Source organism: Nyctereutes procyonoides, unplaced genomic scaffold (assembly GCF_905146905.1).
Source record: "Nyctereutes procyonoides isolate TBG_1078 unplaced genomic scaffold, NYPRO_anot_genome, whole genome shotgun sequence".
Classification (NCBI taxonomy): Eukaryota; Metazoa; Chordata; class Mammalia; order Carnivora; family Canidae; genus Nyctereutes; species Nyctereutes procyonoides.
The window spans coordinates 1,560,284-1,581,473 of NW_026575117.1; the positions used below are offsets into that span (position 1 = coordinate 1,560,284).

Consider the following 21,190-nt stretch of genomic DNA (forward strand, 5'->3'; position numbering starts at 1 on the left):
CAGGGGTTATTTATTCGGGGTTTTTCCCCTCCTCCTGACAACTCAGTTCAGTATTTTCTCCTCTTCCCTACGAGGAGGATGCATGTTGCTTCCCCGGCTCTGTACGTCCTTCACCATTTAGTGTCACTTGTCGTAACAGGCTCAACAAGAAACAAAAGGCAGAAACAACGGTTTCTGATCCATGACCTACTGAAGTTCTTTGTCATGACCCATAACTGGGTCTCCCTGCGTGGACTCCACGGAAACTGACCGGCCGCCCACCACTGCCTCCTTCAATCTGACACCTGGTCTTAGTTCTCCACCTTCTATTTATTATCCATACTTTTATGCCCCAAAATATTTTAAAACAAGGGTCACAATCCCATCAATACGTGTAAAAAGTCAAGTTTCTTATAACTTCACTCCCACCATTTCCCCCATTAACAGTGAACACACCAAACGTCGGGTAGCTCTTGGACTGTTCCTTACATGTATAGTTTATGTGCATTCACACACTTTGATTTTTTTTTAAAAGATTTTATTTATTTATTCATGAGAGACACACACAGAGAGGCGGAGACACAGGCAGAGGGAGAAGCAGGCTCCATGCAGGGAGCCCGAAGTGGGACCCGATCCTGGGACCCTGGATCATGCCCTGGGCTGAAGGCAGATGCTCACCAGTTGAGCCACCCGGGCGCCCCCACATTATAACCTCACTACTGCTGCTGACATGTCTCACTTGGCGCAGCCCACACCTCCACCTGTGGCGACACAGCAGCACCATTCAGGGCCCAAAAGCTCCGGGCTGCCGTCCAACGCCCTTGCCACGAGTCACGCGCCGCCCTTCAGCCCTGATGCGCAGCCAGTGAGACACGGAATCAAACGTCGAACTTCGAATCGCAGCTGTACGTCATCCTTTCTGCGAAGCTGCCTAGGGCCGCACGCTCACTCTGGAATCTTAACCTTTCCAGTTGGTCTTTTAATTTACTTTGCGGCACAGCCCTTCCTGCCCTAAACATTTGCCTCAGTTTCCAAGATGGAGCACTTTTTCTGGAAAATCTGCAACGTTTTCTAGATCGTGTTTCCTGGATTCCTAGTAGAGGTTTCCTTGATGGGCCCCAGCTCTGCAGCTTGCTGTCCTCTTGTTCTTTAAAATGGCCCAAAACACCGTCTGGTCCCCAGGGTCCCTCACCAAACTCCTAGGAAAGCTCACGTGACCAGGTCTTCCCTGCCTCGCCTCCCACAGGCCCCCGTCTGCACCGCACCTGCTGTCCCTGCCCGACACCACGAACACAGCCTGCACGCCCGCCACTTCACAGTGGAGGTCCAGGGCTCTTGAGGGACTTTACATGACAACATGGAATACTTGATTTTAAGCTGTTAAACTTCTTCATTCTTACAATTTCTTCTGCCAAAAAGAAGAAGAAGAAGAAGAAGAAGAAGAAGAAGAAGAAGAAGAAGAAGAAGAAGAAGAAGAACTCAGTGTTTTTATTCAGTTCTTCCTTTTCTATTACTGGTCCCTCTCCTTTCCCAGTGACCCCCCCACCCCGCCCTTAGTTTACTTGCCCCTAGACCCTCACGTCCCTCTTAGCACTTTTACAACAAAGCAGTTGCCAACACTTGGCCAAACATCCCCGCCGAGCCCAGAGCCTCAGCTTCACACCCATTAAACGTTCCTAAAGATCCCAGCCCTGAGGTTAATTCACCTGACGCGGCTCTAGGTCTTTCCTGGCTCATAGCCACCCTCTACCGAGCAGCCCAGTAAAGCCCGACTCCCTGAGTTTCCTTGTCCCAGCTGCTCATCCTTCCCCCAGAAGAGACCCAGATGAGGCTGGGGCACCAGGGGGGCAGGGCCTTGGGCGCCATCCTTAGAGGAAAAAGCCTCACACCAATGCCCTACAAAGATAGCCTTCATGATGCTACTCTGGGAAGGTCCCTGCGGTGGTCTCCCCTTACGGGGACCCCTGAGCCAGAGGCTTAAGGGAAGCCGATCCCAGAGTGAGGAAGGGGGCGGGGAGAAGCCGGCCCACGACCTGCGCCAGCACCCCGACCATCCAGCAGGACCGCAGAGCGCGGGTGGGTCCCTGCGTCCCTCCAGCCCTGCTCGAGTCCAGGTCGGGGTGGTAACTGCTCCATGCTGACTCCCTGCCTTGTTTTCAGACACGGAAACTGAAGAATGCAGGGACACAATCTCACAGAGGTGACCCAGTTTGTTTTCCTGGGATTCTCCAGATTTCGTGAACATCAGACCATCCTGTTTGTGGTTTTCCTCGTCCTGTACACCTTCACCCTGGCTGGCAATGCCATCATCGTGACCATCGTCTGCACGGACCGCCACCTGCACACACCCATGTACATCTTCCTGAGCGTGCTGGCTGGTTCAGAGACCGCGTACACACTGGTCACCATTCCACGGATGCTGTCTGGTCTCCTAGCCCAGAACCAGCCCATCTCCTCGGCGGGCTGTGCCACCCAGATGTTCTTCTTCGTCGCCTTGGCCATCAACAACTGCTTCCTGCTCACGGCCATGGGCTACGACCGCTATGTGGCCATCTGCAACCCCCTGCGGTACACGGTTGTCATGAGCAAGAGGGTGTGTGTCCAGCTGATGTGTGGAGCCTCCGGCATCGGCCTGGCCATGGCAGTTGTCCAGGTGACCTCCATATTTACCTTACCCTTCTGTCACAGAGTGATTGGACATTTCTTCTGTGACATCCTCCCGGTCCTAAAACTCTCCTGTATTGATACCACCATCAATGAGATCATCAATTTTGTCGTCAGTTCATTTGTGATCCTGGTCCCCGTGGGGCTGGTCTTCATCTCCTACGTCCTCATCATCTCCACCATCCTCAGGATCCGCTCTGCCCAGGGCCGGAAGAAGGCCTTTGCCACCTGCGCCTCCCACCTCACCGTGGTCATCGTCCACTACGGCTGCGCCTCCATCGCCTACCTCAAGCCCAAGTCGGAGAACTCCATAGAACAAGACCTCCTCCTCTCGGTGACCTATACCATCATCACGCCCCTGCTCAACCCTGTTGTCTACAGCCTGAGGAACAAGGAGGTCAAAGACGCCCTCCACAGAGCTGTGGGAAGAAACATCTAATACGCTGATCGTGTCTGTTGGGGATCTCTACCCCTGAGAGACACGCACCTTCACTGCCTCCCACCTTACAAGTGTGTCCTGTGCAGTCCCTCCTGCTGTAGGGTATGCCCGTCGGACTTCTGCACCCCCACCATAACAAATCTTAATCTTTGTTCCCATATATTCCAAGGTTTCATCCAGGCATTTTCATCTAGGTACCTGAAAGGTCAGGGAGGATGGGCCTCATTTTTAAGAAATCGTATCAGTGGGGATCCCTGGGTGGCTCAGCAGTTTAGCGCCGCCTTCAGCCCAGGGTGTGATCCAGGAGACCCGGGATCGAGTCCCGCGTCGGGCTCCCTGCATGGAGCCTGCTTCTCCCTCTGCCTGTGTCTCTGCCTCTCTCTCTCTCTGTCTCTCATGAATAAATAAATAAAATCTTAAAAAAAAAATAAATCGTATCTGCATTTCTAAAGTGAGGGAAGGAACCTCTTAAAAGCATATTAAATGTGGTAGTTTTATGAAAATAAAAATGCCTGTAATTTTCATAATATAACCTACAGAAAATTAGACAAAATCAAAATCTTGCCAACAAGGTAAAGACAGTCAATATTCAAATTATATCAGAACCTTTGGGAAAGGTGAGACATGTATTAAAGAAAAAAAAGTTAACAAATTTGTAAGACACTAGTTTGGTCCTTGAAAGTTTAGCTTCCATTGTTGGATTTCTACTAAAGCCCTTGCTTCTATCAGCATGGTCCCCGAGCGCTGGCCGCGGCTGCACCCCGCGCACCCCTTGAGCAAATCTGACCATGTTCATAAGAATCTCCCTGGCTGCTGGTCCTCTCCATGGAGGCAGCTTCTCTCTCATCGTTGTAAAGAAAAATAAGTTGGTCAAAAAGAGCGGTGTTCTGTTTGGAGTGAGAACCATGGGAGTATTCTTTTGCACACACCATGGCATCCTTGGGTAACACCAAAAAAAAAAAAAAAAAAAGGAAAAACAACCACACATCAGCAGTCAGGAGTAGTTGCTCACCGAAAAAGGCTTAAAAGAAAAAAAAAAAGCATCTATTCCTACTAGGTCTCCTAAGGAAATGGTCCTCCCCCCAGAGCTTCTGGGAGCTTCTCTGGTTTCCTGCCTGCACATACCTCTTACTACCTCACGTGATGGTGGGGAGGCTTAGAGGCTCAGTGTCATGCCCCCTTCTCCTCAGGATTGTGTTAGGGATGCTTCTCTGCCCGTTCCTTGATGCATGTGTCTTTTTAAGGGAGTGCCTGCCTTTTCCTTCATCCGGGGAAGGGATGGTGACATCCAAGGAGCTCATCACGTAAGGTCTGGCTGTGCAGACGTCTGAGATTCTAGATGGGAAAACCATAGCTCTCTCAAGGCCTGGTCGGCTCTGTGTTTTGTCCTGCATCCTCTGAGATTTCTGCATCCTAGAAGCAAGCCCTCCTATAGGAGATTTTAAGAGGTCAAAAGCCCATCCGAGAGCCCCAGATCTGCTATAAGGCCTCCTCTGATGGCGCCCTCGGGTTCTTCCCACCAGAAATCCCTCCCCCACGTGCAAAGACAGCATCCCCTGGGGGTGAGGGGGCACCCCTTCCTCCAGAAGGAAAGGGTCTCCAGGACTGTAGGACAGCACCACCCCACCTGCCACCAAGACTACCCATAGCACCAGCTCTCATTACCCATCGTCCCCAGTTCCCTCTGGACTAGCGACCCCTCCGTGCCCTCAGACCTGTCCTTGTGTGTAGAAAGGAGGCAGTAGGACCTGGAGGGCTGTTCCGAGCAGGAGGCCTAGGTGGGGACGAACCGCTTTAACCTGCCCAGTGGCAGCATCACCTCCCCCAGCTGCTCGTCCCTGTCTGCTTCTCCCCACAGCTGCTGCTCCCCAGTCCCGGGACCAGAGCACAGGTCTCCCCGGTATCCCCACCACCCAGACCCCAACGGCAGCTGCTTCACCAGCCACTTGTGCACGCAGAAGTTAAACATCAGAGCTGAGCCCAAGAGCAGCTGCCAGAGAAGAGTCCTAAACCCTAATGGAGAAACCTCTCCTCTAGACCCTCCAGACCGTGGCCAACTAGCTGTCCAGGTTTCTAACTTTACAAGCTACTAACTTTTTAGATCAGCTGCTGCTGCATCAGGGTGGAGAGGGAAGAGGCCTGACCCCAGAAGCCTGGTCTGGGTCCTCGCTCTGCACCCAACAGCACCTTTGATGAATACGATGCTTAAGCCTACCTCGCTGACCATGAAAAAAGTTTAAGTTTTTGTTAGTTAACTTACAACGTAATAGTAGTTTCCGGTGTATAGTCTGGTGATTCCACATGTCCATACCTCACCCGATGCTCGTCCCTGGTGCCTTCCTTGATCCCCATCACCGGTTTGCCCCCTCCCCATCCCCTCTGATAACCACCAGTCTGTTGGCCATAGGAAAGAAGAGTGCTTCCTGGTTGGCTTCTCTCTTGGGCAAAAAAAAAAATTATTTTTTTAATCCCCTCGCCTGTATTCTGTGCAGACTTAGCTGGTTATAAAAAACTGCCTTACGTGGCCTTCCACAGCTCCGTTCACCTCCCTCCAACCCAGGCAACTGTTCTTTCTTATGTGTCCTACGGTTGTGTGTGTGGAAATTTGTTGGCGTGGCATTCTCCTCCTTATGCTTTTGCTTTTTGACTACGGGTGGGCCTCTCTCACCAGGTCACAAACGAGCACATAGTAGGACCAGGAACGGTCCTTCTCATCGTTTGGAACCATCCCCCGACAGCACTCAGCAGAACGAGTGCTTGATAAACCATCAATCCTTGAGCACCCACTACACACGCGGTGCTGCACCTGGACTTCCCGGCAGGTTTTCAGATGCATTCTCTGCTTTTCTGTGACCTTTGCAGTCACCCTTCCCCTGAAAAACAGTAGTCAGCTGGGCCACAGCGGCAGGGTCACTTGGGCGTGTACTCCTTTCCTTCCCCAGGCTTCCCACAAGCCAACTTCCCAGTTGCTTCAGGATCCGCTAGTCATCACATTAATTAATCCCCTCACAACTCAGAAGTTGATGTGACTTTTTCATTTAAAAACATTCCAACCGGGCAGCCCGGGTGGCTCAGCAGTTTAGCACCTGCCTTCAGCCCAGGGCCTGATCCTGGAGACCCAGGATCAAGTCCCACGTTGGCTCCTCGCATGGAGCCTGCTTCTCCCTCTGCCTGTGTCTCTGCCTCTCTCCCTCTCTCTCCCTGTGTCTCTCATGAATGAATAAATAAAAATATTTTTTTAAAAATTAAATAAATAAGAAAGAAAGAAAGAAAGAAAAGAAAGAAAGAAAGAAAGAAAGAAAGAAAGAAAGAAAGAAAGAAAGAAAGAAAGAAAGAAAGACATCCCAACCCATACTAGGATAGGATCTTTAAAAACTTTTTTCTCTTAAATTTTGAAGAAAGTGCTGGGCCACATAAAATTAAAGATCAGAGCGCTTAGCATAGTCCTAGGTGAAAAAGTCATAAATACTGTATGATCTCACCTATGTGTGGAATCCAAAAAGAAAAAAAAAACCATCACACACACACACACACACACGTCCCCCTCAGGTCAGGCTTGTGGTTGAAAGAGATGAGGAGTCAAGCAGAGGAGAACTGCGTGAAGAGGGTCAAAAGAGGTACAAACCTCCAGGGAGAAGATAAAATAGGTTCTGGAGATGTACAGCAAAACTATATGATATATTTGAAAGTTGCTAAGAGACTAGATCTCAAAGTTCTCATTACAAGGAAAAACATGTGTAACCTCGTGCGGTGACGGCTGTTAACCTACTATGGTAATATTTCACGGTACGTACATAAACCAGATTATGTTGTACACCTTACACTGACACGTTACAGGTCAACCCTGTCAATAGAGCTGGGGAGAAATAATCAGGACATACCCTTGTACTTTTGACAAAATTACAAGTCCTTCATAAGGCAAAGAGAGTAATTTTAGATTTCGAATCACCCTGCAACGGAACCTCAGACCCCTTTGTTACCGGGACCAGATTTCTCACCACCTAGTCTCCCAGCCCCCATTTCTCCTGCCTTTAAATATTAACTGGGGAGAAAGCAAACACAAATACCGTCGACAACCCAACATTTGGTTGTGGGAAGCAACTAGCTCCAGAAAATAGGAGCCGAGAGAAAGAGGCAGAGGTCACTAAGGGCTAAGGGGTGCATGCCCTGTAGATGTTTTTATTGACTCATAAGAGGAAGGATTCCAGAACAGTAAAGCAATGTGGTTCAAAGCAGAAGACAATTACCACTGTTGAGGATTTACTACACGGGAGCCGCCGTGCCAGCTACGGGACACTCATCCTCATTACTTAAGACAGTACCCTCAAAACTTTATCCCCCTCTGCACTTCATAAGGTCTTTATGCACTTTATAAGGTCTGTGATCCTTATAACAACCTTACAAAGTATGTTTTATGCCCACACTGACAGCTCCAAAACGTGGCCGCTAACATCCTAAACAGACCACAAAAGGGAAACACAAAATTTCTGGCAGCAGTCCTACCCGGTTTCTAAACTGGGGTAGGAAGAGCAGGTGAACCATGGCATTACCTGCAAAGAGCATCTTTGAGAGAGAGCATCACATAGGGGTGGAGAACGAGGATCTGGAGTCAGACTGTCTGCGTTCTGATTTTACCTCTGCCACTCGCTGGATGCTCTAACCTCTCTTTGTATCTCCTCCCACCCAGGTTTGTAAAAGGGGGCAGGGATTGCATCTAGAAGGTGATCTCATTCCTGTGTTTCTAGCTGAAGCTTATGGAGGTTAAATAACTTCATCAAAGGTATCCTGGCATGCCAGACACCGTGCGAGAGCAGTGATTAAGGTATCAGGCCCTTTGCCCTCATAATGTCAAGAGTCAAGCAGGGGAGCCCAAAAGTTAAGCAGCTACAAGAAGTAGGAGAAATGTGGGATGTTAAGAACATGGGCGGTGGGGAGGGGGGCAGGGTGGTTCTAACCAAGTGTAGGGGTCGTGGAAGAGCTACCAGGGCAAGAGGAATTTAAGCTTAGGATGAGTCAGCTGGATGAAAGGTCGCAGAAGAGTCTGGAAAAGAAAAAAAAAATCAGGCAAAGAAAACTACATCCGCAAAGATATAGAAAAAGAGGGATCCCTGGGTGGCGCAGCGGTTTGGCGCCTGCCTTTGGCCCGGGGCGTGATCCTGGAGACCCCGGATCGAACCCCACGTCGGGCTCCCGGTGCATGGAGCCTGCTTCTCCCTCTGCCTGTGTCTCTGCCTCTCTCTCTCTCTCTCTCTCTCTCTCTCTCTCTCTGTGACTATCATAAAATGAATAAAAATTAAAAAAAAATTTAAAAGATATGGAAAAAGAAAATGTGAGAAATGCTAAGTTTTATAGAGCTGGGTTCACAGGGCACTGACAGGCGAGCCAAGTCACCCGTGGAGGCAACCCCAGGACTTTATGACCAGAACTATGAGGACGTATCCTAGACAGTGGAGGACACGCTCACAGGCCCAAGCAAAGCAAAGATGTGATTGATCTGTAATGCGGGGAGTTCACTGCTAGTGGAGGGAGAAACAGGCCGGAGGCCAAGACTGGCAGGACGTGGACTAGAAGCCACCGTGGGGCTATGACAGGTGACAGCAGCCGGAGCTGGCGTGGACGCAGTGCTGCTGAAGAGACACGGGCAGCCTGGAGATCACGGGAGCCGCGACGGGCACTGCCTGGTTCTAGGATGACGGGGGGGCGGGTGGAGTCAGAAAGGACACAGGGAGTCCTGGCTCAGGCAGCTGGGCAGACTGGTGGCCTCGACCAACACGGAGAGCCCCGGAAGAGGGGCAGGCTGGGTGGGAAGCCAACTCAGCTTGATTTGGACCTTTAGGATTCAGGGGCCAGGTATTCAAGTGGAGAGACCAGGACGCAGCTGGATCCGTGGATCTGGGACTCAGGAAAGTGTGGGATCAGATCTGGTTGGAGGGATCCTAAGTGTAAATGGGAGCTTTCACAGGGGAAGCGACGGGCTCAGCTGGGGTTGGGGCCCAAGGAGCAGAGGGGATGGACGAGCCGTGTGGGGACATGAGGGTGGTAGGGACAGATGGGCCATCGGGAGCGCAAGGAGCCAGAGGAGAGGGGCGCTCTGCTCCAGGGGCAGAGGTCTCTGAGGACTGAGAAGCCCTGATGTCCCTCAGTGGAGGGGAGGGAGCAGGGGGCAGTTGGGAGCCTCAGGTTACCCCAAGTCGGCCCTGGGGTCCCGCAGACATTGTGCAGAAGGAGAATAGTTCCCTCCTTCCTTCACACCGCGCAGAAGCCAGGCAGCTTGGCTGGGGCCTCTCCCCACCACACAGACGGCTGTCTCGGCACAGGTGGAGGCCCTGGCTCCCCGCCGCCTCCGCACCGCCCCCCATCCCCACAGGACACGCTCCCTCCAAAGTTGGGGGCAGACCTGACAGGGAGGGAAGGACAGTGGGGGCTCTCAGTTAAGCTGCAGCTGGGAAGGAAGCCTCAGGCAGGCAGCAGCCACCACTCTGTGCGCTTCCGTGGCCACTGTCACCCTGTACCCAGGGTCCTGGTGCCTCGGCACAACACTCAGAGCTCTCTAGACCACCCCTCTGGAGACACCGAGAATATGGTTTGAAGCGTACAAGAGAAGAGGTAAGAGTAGTCCAACCCTCAAGGTGACGTGGGAAGCCTCTCGCCAACTGGGCCCAGTTGCCTTTGGGAGGGTCTTGCCAGAAGGCCACCAACCCCCCAAGGAACACATATGGGAGGGGGTCTTGCCGTCCCAGACCAAAAACTATCTGAAGGGAAGGCCTATTTTAAAGACGATCACTAATATTTGGGCCTCATTGGGCGACCCTAGATCCAGCCTTACTCCCCGCCCCCCACCAGAACCAAAGGCTTGTCTTCCTTCAGGCCTCTCTCCCCCAGGTTAACACAGGGCTTGCTGTGGGGATCCCACTCCCTCCCTCCATTCAGAGTCGCAGAATTCCTCACGCAGGGCGGTGCTTCTCATCTGCTCGTCAGAGGTCTTCTTGGGCAGCGAACTCCGTGACCCGTCCCTGGACCCAGAAGGTGAGCAGGAAGGGAATCAGAGGGCAGGATGCATTCTAAGGCCTGAAATTCCACCTGCCGCCTGGACATCTCTGCATCTCTCAGAGCCCGGAAGGCCTAACCATGAATCAACCCCGCCAAGTAGAAAGGCTCCCTGCCCAGCTAGTTTCCCTCTTAGCGGGACCAGCTATGTCCACCTGGTCCTCACCCTAAACTGTGTCTTCTACCTGCCAACTTGTGACATTTTTTTAAGCAAGCCCTTTCTTTTCCCATGGAAACCAAGGGCCACCTCACCCAGTCCCTGCAGAGCCAGCCTGCCTCCTAGAGGCCCCTTCTGGTTCAGCCCTGCATGGCCTGTGGTGCCCTCCCCCAGGGCTGTGGGGGGCTAAGCCACCACCACCCATCTCCTCTAGCGTCAAGGGTCCTGTGTTTGGGCACCTCATGCCATTTACAGAGGGAGGAGATCCCTCTTTCACCAACAGGGTAAATAGGTGATCAGACACAGGGCCGATGGCAGGACGGAAACAGGAGTTTCTTGTAGCCAAACGGACCCCACCGAGTAGCTAGGCAGTGACTTGCAGGGCCCCACCTGAGGGCAGCCTGCCATGGAGCTCCAGCAGGAGTGCCCAGGTCCTCTGGAGGAAGGGTCTCCCCTTTCCCATGTCCAGGTTTTATGGGCCCTAGCAAAGAACTCCTGCATGTGCCAGAGGGAACATCTGGAAGTCTACTACACCCCCAAATCCAGCAGCAGCAGCTAGAGAAAGCATGGGGACAGTCACGGGGAGGGGTGGGGGCTGCCGGTGAGGCTGTCGACGGAGTTAACAGCCACTGGTCTCTGTCTCCCTCCTTCCCCACTCAACGCCTTAAAGGACTAAGCCTTGCAGACTAAGTCTGAGAGATTTCAGAGCCAGCCTGGCAATCCCAACCATGATTTCCAAGGCTGCTAAAGTGGAGGAGGAAGATACTGAAATACACCCTGGCTCTCCAGCCCTCTCTCCCCAACTCGAACAGCTAGAGGAAGAGGCAAATCAAAAGAACCAACCGCCGACCCTACTGATCTTTGGATCTTCCAAACCGCAAGTCTGCCCATGGACAGGGCCGGCGGAGTGAGGAGAGGGGATCTCAACTTTTAATAATTGAAAGAGGAGGAAACATTATAGACTGTGTCCAAAATAACATTAAAAGACAGGAAATAGAGATTCTACAGAGCCTGGTTGGAAATAGAAGTTGGAGGGGGAAAAAAACTGTTTATCCCCATCCAACTGTGTTAAAAGTGATCAATAAACTGATTACACATAAATAGGATTTTGTAGAATTGTTTAGCTCTCAATGGAATCCACCTAGTAACAGGATTTTGTTCAACCTTCAGAAGCGAGAACTTTGGACACATTTTCAAAATTGTATTATTCACATATGCAGGGGACTGTACCTGCCATTTTACAGGAGCTCAGTAAGCCTTTGTTGAAGGAGAACAAATGTGTGGATGAGGTTGGCCTTGGACGCAAAGAACAGGGGCAAGCTCTGAAGGAGGCCAGGCTCTCAACTGGCCGCTGACAATGCGCGGCCCCTGGAGGGAGCTTTCCTTGCTCTCTCTCAGGCAAGAAAACACGTCCCTGACCAGGTCTGTAAGAAAAAGGGGGCAGAGAAGAGATAGTGAGTATTTAGAGGTGTTCCACCTGTGTGGCCAGGAGGATGAACCCCATGGTACCTTTCTCCCACCCCAGGTCCCCCTATCTAGGACACCATGAAACCCTGGCAATGTTCTTCACCCCTTTATCTCTGAAAAGGATTTGCAAGCTCAGTGCCAAGAGCCAATGGGAGAACAACGAAGCCCCCACTGAGGCACGGGGGCTGATGCAATCCCCGGACCTGCTCTGCCCCCAGACGGAAGTGGGTTTCCCCAGCCCTCCCCGGGGGCCCACAGCCTCCCACCCACGGGCCCACGACCAGGCTGCCCCCACTTGGGCTCTTGACAGACTTAGCAAGTGTACAGTATGAGAGCCTCCCACGTGGTTAATTCACATACGTAACAGGAAACAACCTTGATGTCTCAGTTTTGTCCGTGGGCCTCACAGGACAGTCCTCATGGAGCTGGAGGAGCAAGTTCTGGACAGGAGGTCTCAGACTAGGGACAGGGTGAACTTCGGTCCATTCCAAACGCCTTGGTGACCAGCCTCCATCTGGAGCCCTGTGCTGTCCCCTGGTTTACCGGCAGGTTTACTCCTTGACCCAGGATCTAGAATCCTTCTTCCCCGAGCTTCCTCCTATGGGGAAGAGCAAAAATATGGAAAAAGAAAACAAATAAGATGACCAAATGCAACGGTATGAAATCTGACTTGCATATGTACATTCGAATACCCGTCGTTTATTTTCTAGAACAAGATTGACCTACAAAGAATGAAAATATTTCTTTTATTAATGACTCGGGCTCTATTTTAAGCGGGTATTAGAGTTCTTCCAAATGGAATAAAAAGAGTTGGAAGCAGAGGCGGCAGGAAAGGCGGAAAAGTGGAGCACAGTCCAAAGACTGGGATCCAGAACGAAAAGGGACTCAACAGGAGAACCACTGCCCAGGGGGTGATGGCCCGGCTGGCCTGGAGAAGGGGCACGGAGGGTGGGGGGGGGCATCTGGGCGCCCCGAGACGCCCTGCGAGTACCTGCCTCGCCACCACAGGGACAAAGAACGCACGCAGCCCGCACAGAGGGCTCGTGCCAAGCGATCCTCCCGTCTTCACTCCCATAGAAAGTTTGCTCCACCTGCACCTGCTGACCAGGGACAAGATCCAGTCCATGTTTTTTAGCAGTGGGAGAGTATCCTACAGTCATTTAATCTGTCCCCTGATAACAGACATTTAGTTCGGCATTAATCTTTATTACTAACAATGCGGTAGTGAATAAACATTGTGCTATCCCTGTATCTGTGCAAGGACAAAGCTACATGGGGAAAAATCTGAATATACAGCTCGGTGGAAAACTAATAATTCCGCGAATCTCAAAATTACATATATAGAGCCAACAAAAGTCTAATACATGCAAAAAGATCTACATTAAAGACATTAGCAGGATTGTGGGAAGGCTTAAGAATTTAAACTAGCTCCACTATAACAGGAAGTTAATAGATTCCCTAAATTTGATAAATCAAGAAGTAGTATAAGGAATAGAAAAGTAAATACCAGAAGACATTGCTAAATGAATTGCTTCTGGGAATTAGGACTTAGGAAGAAGGAAGGATAAAGCAGGAAACTTTCATTATGAGCTTTTTAGTGCTGTTGATTTTTAAACTATGGGCGTGTATTACCTTAAGAATAAAATTTGAAAATTAAAGTCAAAACCAAAAAAAAAATAGCCTTAAGGGTAAAGATATGGAGATAATGTATTAAGATTTTGAATTTCAAGACGAAGGGAACGTTTTAAAGGTTTAAATGTATATAAAATCATATCTCCCTCTAGGAAAATTAGATTAGCACAGTAAGAAACGAGATGCTCTTTTCTGCGTATCCTCACTAATATCAGCAATTAACTTTTCCTAACACCTCACGGTAGGTTTCTGACGGAAGTCAGGGACAGCCGGTCTCCCCAGGCAGCCCCGCAGACGTTACCCTCACACACGACCGCTCGGCCACACTGAGCATGGCTCAGGATGAAGGTGCAGGGTCCCTGGCTCGAGAGCCACCAACCCCAGACCCCAAGGCAACTGCAGGGGAGCTTCGGAGCAAGCTCGGGGCTCCCCCACCCCAGGCCGGGCGCCCTCGGGGCCAGCCCTGCACGCCCGTTTATGTCCGGTCACCGAATTCTGAACGTGAACCCGGGAAGGCTCACCTGTAAGCGGCTCAGGTGTCCTGGCCTGAAGCGAGGCTTTGGAAAGTGCCCATGACGCCCCGGGGACCTGCTGATGGCGAGGCCAGGTGCGAGGGACTGAGGGCCAGGGCCTGTCCATGCACAGCACCGCTGGGTCTTGGTTCATCAGCGACAGGAGCCGAGGAATCCGAGCGGCCTAGACCGACACGTGGCTCTCCGTCCCCGGGCCGAGTGCCCCCCAGGTGTTCCGCGCACGAGCCCTGGCTTGGGGGGACCCTAGGGGCCAGAGGCACGACACGGCTGGCACGGGAAGGGACCCCGGGGGCCGGGCACGCGGCTGGCACGGGAAGGGAGCGCAGAGATCCAACCCCGGGGGCTTCTGGGGGCAAAGCCCTGCTCTGCGAGCTCAAGTCCCGAGTCACTCAGGTGCATGGATGGTGCTAAGTGTCCCGGTGGCTCCTGTCCAGGAGACCCAGGGAATGGAGCAAAAGCCCCACAGGAGAATGGGGTGGGAGAGAAGGCAGGGGGGAGCGAGGGCAAGCGCAACCCTGGGGGTGGGGTTTCAGGTGGGCCGCAGGACCGACTGTCACCAAGTCACAGGCTCCATGACAAAGCTTCTGGGCTCAGGGGTGTCGTGCAGGGAGGTGGCCCTGGAGGGTGTGGGGGCGCAGACCAGTGAGCTGCTCGGAGTCCCGGACACCCTGAGAACCTGGCCTCGGGCCAACACTCTAGACTAAATCCCGCAAGGACCCTAAACACAGGAGCTGAGTGCCACCCGAGGCCCACCGTGGCCTTGAACCCAGGCCTTGAACCCAGGCCTCGCCAGAAGCTGCAGCTGGGGGCCTGGAACAGCACGGAAAACAGACACTTGGATATCCTTCCCCGGAAAGCCCTGGCAGTCCTGGAGGCAAGTTGTAGGGCTTCTCTTCCCAACCGTGCATTTTGCTACCTCTGATTATCATAAATTATTTAAGAGATTACCTAACCCATTACCGGCACCCTAGAATTTACTTGTTTTCAAAGACCTCAGGAGAAATAGCCACAGGTTATTTCCACCGCATTTACACAGAAATCCTATTTACAGAGGATTATCCTAGATCACCTATTCAAATTTGTTTCTGTAGGAAACCAGATGCCCTCCGGTCACCGAGCGTGTGTATAAATATCTCCACCTGTCAGCCCCGCCCCCCTCCCCCAAAGCGCTCCTGCCCAGCACACACCACTTGCTGTCCTAATTCTGACAAATCTTTCCACGGCCTTCCATTTCTATTGAGTCTTCCTCCTCGTGGTATTTTAGGTTTGTACCACCACACTGATTTTGATCGCGGAGACTCCCACACGTAGGAAGTCCCCTGACGGCATCCTTGCCTGGTGCTGCCTCCCGACCTTGGAGGAAGAGCCCAATGTCCAGAGTGGCTAATGCCAGTGGCTCAGCCTAGGAGGACGAGGCTGAGTTACCAGAGGCCATAAACCCAAGAATCCTATACATGGCACGGTCCCCTCCCGGCTCTCCACAGCCCAGGCTAGAGAAGAGATGGTTAGAGTGGCTTCTAACCCTTCTTCCACGACACCTCAGACATTGCTACGATCTGCTTTTCTTTTGAAGGCTGGCCTTCCCATTCCGGAGGGTGCACTAGGATGGGGGTTCTCATGGATAGAAACATATGCGCGTAATACGTCCTGCCCCAGAAGACAAAGGCACACATGGGAGGCAGGGGAGTATGAGGCTGAAGCCCAGCTCCAACTGTTGAGAGAGGAACCCCAGTCACCCCTTGCAGCCCATGCCTGCCCCTCACCTCCAGAGAGCCTGGGGAAGACCCAGAAGGAAGGAGCCCTCCGCCCGCCCATCCCTGGTGGGAGATGTACCTGCTGCCAAGAGGGACCTAGGACAGTACAAAGCCACCCCCCATGTCGAACGAGGCTACGACGGGATGAAGAGGCAGCAGAAGGGTGGTGACAGGAGCAGGGGGAGGGGTCATCACAGTGTCACCCCTTCAAAGGATCGTTCATGGAGTCCAGAAGTTTGCCATTAGTGGCAAGCTCCATCCTGGCTCTCTGATGCTCAGACCAATCCGTCCTCAGGCTGACACAGCTCTGTATCAACAGTGGGCGACACAGATGAAAGCCCCCAGGGAGGCCCCAGCAGAGATGGAGGGTCCAGGGTGAAGGCGGCGTATCAGAATCAGAGACACGACGCTAAGGAACAACCCTGGGCAAGGGTAATGAAGGATAGGAAGGTGTAAAGGAAAGAGTAAAAAGTAACTACACGTTTTCCAAACTAAAGGAAGGTCTGTTTCAGCCACTTAAACGTGGTTTGAATTTCTAGATCACCCATTCACCCCCACCGTGACGGGCACTGAGGGGGGCACTTGACGGGATGAGCACTGGGTGTTATTCTGTATGTTGGTAAATTGAACACCAATAAAAATAAATTTATTATAAAAAAATGAATTTCTAGATCAAGGTGGTGAACACAGAAGCAACGACCCATCTCCTTGGGGTTACTCTTTCATATGGAAAACTCAGTAAAAAACCTTGCTCCATCTCAGAGTTAAGATGCGAGGTAACTTATTTAACAAACGTTTCTCGGTCATTTACTAGAAATTAAATAAATGGTTAGCTGCTGGAGAAATGCGGTCAAGATACTAACCCTGTCCTCAGGGTGTCTGTAGCTTAGCATTAGGTTTTAAAAAGCATTTTCACAGGGGATCCCTGGGTGGCGCAGCGGTTTGGCGCCTGCCTTTGACCCAGGGCGCGATCCTGGAGACCCGGGATTGAATCCCACGTCGGGCTCCCGGTGCATGGAGCCTGCTTCTCCCTCTGCCTGTGTCTCTGCCTCTCTCTCTCTCTCTCTCTCTCTCTGTGTGACTATCATAAATAAATAAAAATTTAAAAAAAAAAGCATTTTCACAGATACAGGCCACCGTACGAGTTTGTAATAATTACTGCAGTTACGACTAGAAGAAATGATACTCTCAAGAAAATGTTAGAAATAAAAGCTCTTGGGGGAATGGGAGAGTCGCTGGTAGAGACAGATGGAGAATTTGGTTTCTAAAATATTAAGCTGCACAATGTCCACAATAGCCAAACTGTGGAAGGAGCCTCGATGTCCATCGAAAGATGATGGATAAAGAAGCTGTGTTCTATGTATATAATGGAATATTATTCAGCCATTAGAAATGACAAATACCCACCATTTGCTTCAATGTGGATGGAACTGGAGGGGATTATGCTGGGTGAAGTAAGTCAATCAGAGAAGGACAAACATTATATGGTCTCATTCATTTGGGGAATATAAAAAATAGTGAAAGGGAAAAAGGGGCAAGGAGAAAAAATGAGTGGGAAATATCAGAAAGGGAGACAGAACATGAAGACTCCTAACTCTGGGATACAAACTAGGGGTGGTGGAAGGGGAGGTGGGTGGGGGGTGGGGGTGACTGGGTGACAGGCACTGAGGGGGGCACTTGATGGGATGAGCACTGGGTGTTATGCTATATGTTGGCAAGTTGAACTCCAATAAAAAATAAATAATAAATAAATAAATTAATTAATTAAATAATAGATAAATAAAATAAAATAAAATATTAAGCTGCAAGGGACAGGGTGGCCTACAGCTGCAAATATGGAATAGACATTCAGCAAGTATTCGTAGGTGAATAAAATTACCAAAGTGTTAAGGGAAATATCCATGATGAATCAGGATAGAAAACAAGTATAGATTCTGGAGTTGCAATGAAAAGGAACATTTATTTAATGCTATTTACCTATCAGGGTTGTCCTAGATGTCTTAACTCATCTAAACCTAACTAACATCCATCTTATTCTCACCTAACACATGAGAACCTCAAGTGAGGAGAAGATAAGACCTGGCCACCACCACTCCTAACAGAGTCAGGATTTGAACCTTGGCAGTTGGTCTCCAAAGTTCAACCAACCACCATGAAACGTCATGCTTTCCTGTTCTTGTAACACAGAAAATGATCAACGTCTAAGACCAGATGACTTAAGAGTGAGAGTGAAGAAAAATGGTCAGGAACCCAAGCAGAATCACGGCTATGAGGCCAGAACTTGGAAAAGCTGCAAGGTAAGATAGAGGGGGAGAGACCAGGATGGTTTATCAGAGTAACTAGGATGATAGTCAACCCTGCATATGGAAGACATAAGGAAGTCAATACAGGAACTCCAACAGGATACAAGGAAACCAACCAGGGATTAACATAAAAAATCTGGTATCACGCCTACACTGGAAGGACTAAGAGAAAGCAGTGTCTTGGCTTGGATTCCCTCCTCCCCCCTGAAACTCAGAGCCTGAGACCAGAGCTCATGAGCAAATACAATGGACTCAAACAGTGAAAGGGTTAGGGGCACAGACACCTACCCCATGCAGTCAAAAATCCAATTATAACTCCCTAAAAACTTTAATAGCCTACTGTTGACCAAAAGCCTTACCAACAACACTGGATTCACACCTATTTTGTATGCTACAGGCTGTATGCTGTTCTCCTTCCAATAAAACTAAGAAGAATGTTAGAAATCATGAGGAAATACATCTACCATACTGTATTTTTTAAAATCCATGTATAAATGGACCCATGCATTTGAAACCCATGTTGTTGAAGGGTTAACTATAATTTAGGAGGGGATTCCAAGGAGCTAGAGGTGTTAGAATGAGAGGGGAAGAAAATGCAACATAAGGTGTATTGTTGAGGTCACTGCTGTAGGCAATGAAAGCCCAATCCCACCCCTGGATCTTCTGAGAAGCATGTAGGACATGCAGATTTTTCCACCAAAAGATTGACTGGGACAAACATTGGTTCATTGGTTGCCGTCTCTCACTTACGGAGGGTCACCTTCAGGGGGTTGGTTTCCTAGCTGTACATGTTTGCTCACCAAGCAGGCTCTTGGAAACATCTACAGTGTAGTAGGAACCCCAGGACAGACGGTGAAAGAAGTGGCTGTGCTTGAGAGGAGTTGAAGCCCTCCAGAGCTGTCCAGGTGGCTGCACTGAAGTCAGGTGGGGCTGAAAGGATGGGAGTTAGAGCACTAGTGGGGTCGAATACTGGAAGAGTTCTCAGAACCCAGGGGTTGGCACCAGCCGGTAAAAGCTGGAATTAAAGTGGGAACCATGGAGGAGATACAGCTGCTGCTGGAGAGGCCACCCACAGCTGAGGAGGCAGGGCGGGGGACAGGGAAGGAGAGAGAGATCCTTGCCCCTCCCTTCCTTCTGTCCTCCAACCTCCCGTTGACCAGAGCCAGTCTGAAGTCAGCTGGCACCACAGTCTGGCAACCACTCCCAGCGCACAGCTTCTCCCGCGGCCCACTCCCTCTGCAAGGCTGCCTTTTCACACTAACACTATCTTTTGATATAAAAACATTAGGTCACCGTTGTTTGACTCCTCAGTCTCCCCTTGATGTTTCGTGCTTTGGGTATCCTACTTAAACCCCTTCCCAGGATCATAAAGATGTTCTCACATGAACTTTTAGGAGCTTCATCATTTTACCTTACATGTTTTCATCTATAATTTGCCTCAATTTTATCTTGGAATAAGACGTGAGGCCGGGATCGGGTTTTATTTTTTTTCCATTTGGATATTCAGTTGATCCGGAATTATTGCGGGGGTGGGGGTGGATCTTTTCTACTGTCTTTCAAAGCCACGTTGTCCTAAATCAAGTATCCAAGTGTCAATCTGTTCCTTGTCTACCATTCCGTTGGTCTGTTTGCCAGTACCACAAGGTCCTAACTACTCTCACATTAAAATATCTTGAAATCCAGTAAAGTAACCCTCTACCTTTCTTTAGAATGTTCTTAGCTATTCCTGGTCTTCTGCGTTTCCATGGAAATCTTAGAGTTTTCAATTGACACAAAATAAACTATTGGAAATGTTATTGGTATTTCACTAAATCCGTTAATTTGGGAGGAGATGATAAAAGCTTTCTATCCAATGTATGTGAAGAGCTCTTTTAAGAAAATGTCCAAGAGGGGCACCTGGGCAGCTCAGCAGTTGAGTGTCTGCCTTCAGCTCAGGGTGTGATCCCGGTCAGGGGATCGAGTCTCGCATCGGGCTCCTTGCAAGGAGCCTCTATGCTTCTTTCTCTGTCTCTCATGAATAAATAAAATCTTAAAAAAAAAAGATAATGTCCAAAGAATCCAAAAGAAAAATGGACAGGTGGCTTGAGTGGACACTTCACTAAAGGGACTATCCAAATTGCAAATAAGCGAAAATGTTTCAACTGAACACCGCAACATCTTCATCTTTCGGGCTGCTATGACAAAATACTACAGCCTGAATGGCCTCTATAATTTCTCACAGTTCTAGGGACTGCAAGTCCAAGATTGAGGAGCCAGGTGAGGCAAGGATCCTCCTCCAGATCACAGACTCTCTCACATGGTAGAAGGGGCTGAGGAGCTCTCTGGAGTCTCTTTTAGGAGACCAGTAATCCCATTCATGAAGGCTCTGCCCCCATGACTTACGCACCTTCCCAAAACCCCACTTCGCTACCATCACCTTGGAGGTTAACTTTTTAACACGTGAATTTCAGGGGTATGCAAACAATCTAAGGCACACAGCATCACTGGACACTTGGTGAATAAATTTTGAAAAGCAGACAATGCCCAAAGTTGGAAAGGTGGAACATGCAGAAGGGTAAGACGGTAGAGAACCACTAAGACTACATATATGCCATAGGACCTAGCACCTTGGGCATATCCCCAAAATACATGTTTTCGCAAAAAGATACACACCATAATGTTCAAGAACACAATACCCATAACGAACAAGTAGTAGAAACTTCCCACACGGCCGTCAGTAGTAGCGGGGAGAAATGTTCTCCGTTCACACGTCAAAATGCCACAACAAGAATGAATAAACTACCGGTACGTGGAACAGTGAGGGTGAATCCCACAAATAAGGTTGAGGAATAGGGGCCAGACACAGCGCAAACTGCTCGATTCCATTCCACGTAAAGTTCAAAAACAGAGGTCGCAACCTCTGGTGTAGAAGTCGGGAGAGGAAGAACTTCCAGAGAGAAGAGTGTAGACAGTAGAAGGAAACACGGGGGTCCTAGGAAATACTCTCTCTTGCTCTAAGTGGCAATTACACAAGTGTGCTTATGATAACACATGGGTATTTATCGGTTGTGTGCGGAATATGTATACAGCGCTTCCATTTTAAGACTTGAACGTGTCAAGCCCTCGACACAGTGATTGACACGCGTCAGGACTGAATATTAGCCATAGCGAGTAAAATGATGGAAGCTAGACAGTACGCATTTGTAGTATTTCAGAGCATCTGTTAAGTCCCTTAT

General features: G+C 50.1%; 1 protein-coding gene across 1 annotated transcript; it reads left to right on the forward strand.

Annotated features, from left to right (window-relative positions):
* The first annotated feature begins 2,155 nt into the window (after positions 1-2,155).
* LOC129515406 (putative olfactory receptor 10J6) lies at positions 2,156-3,082 on the forward strand. Its single transcript, XM_055334314.1, has one exon. It carries the CDS (start codon positions 2,156-2,158, stop codon positions 3,080-3,082), a length of 927 nt encoding a protein of 308 aa, XP_055190289.1.
* Positions 3,083-21,190: the final 18,108 nt, after the last annotated feature.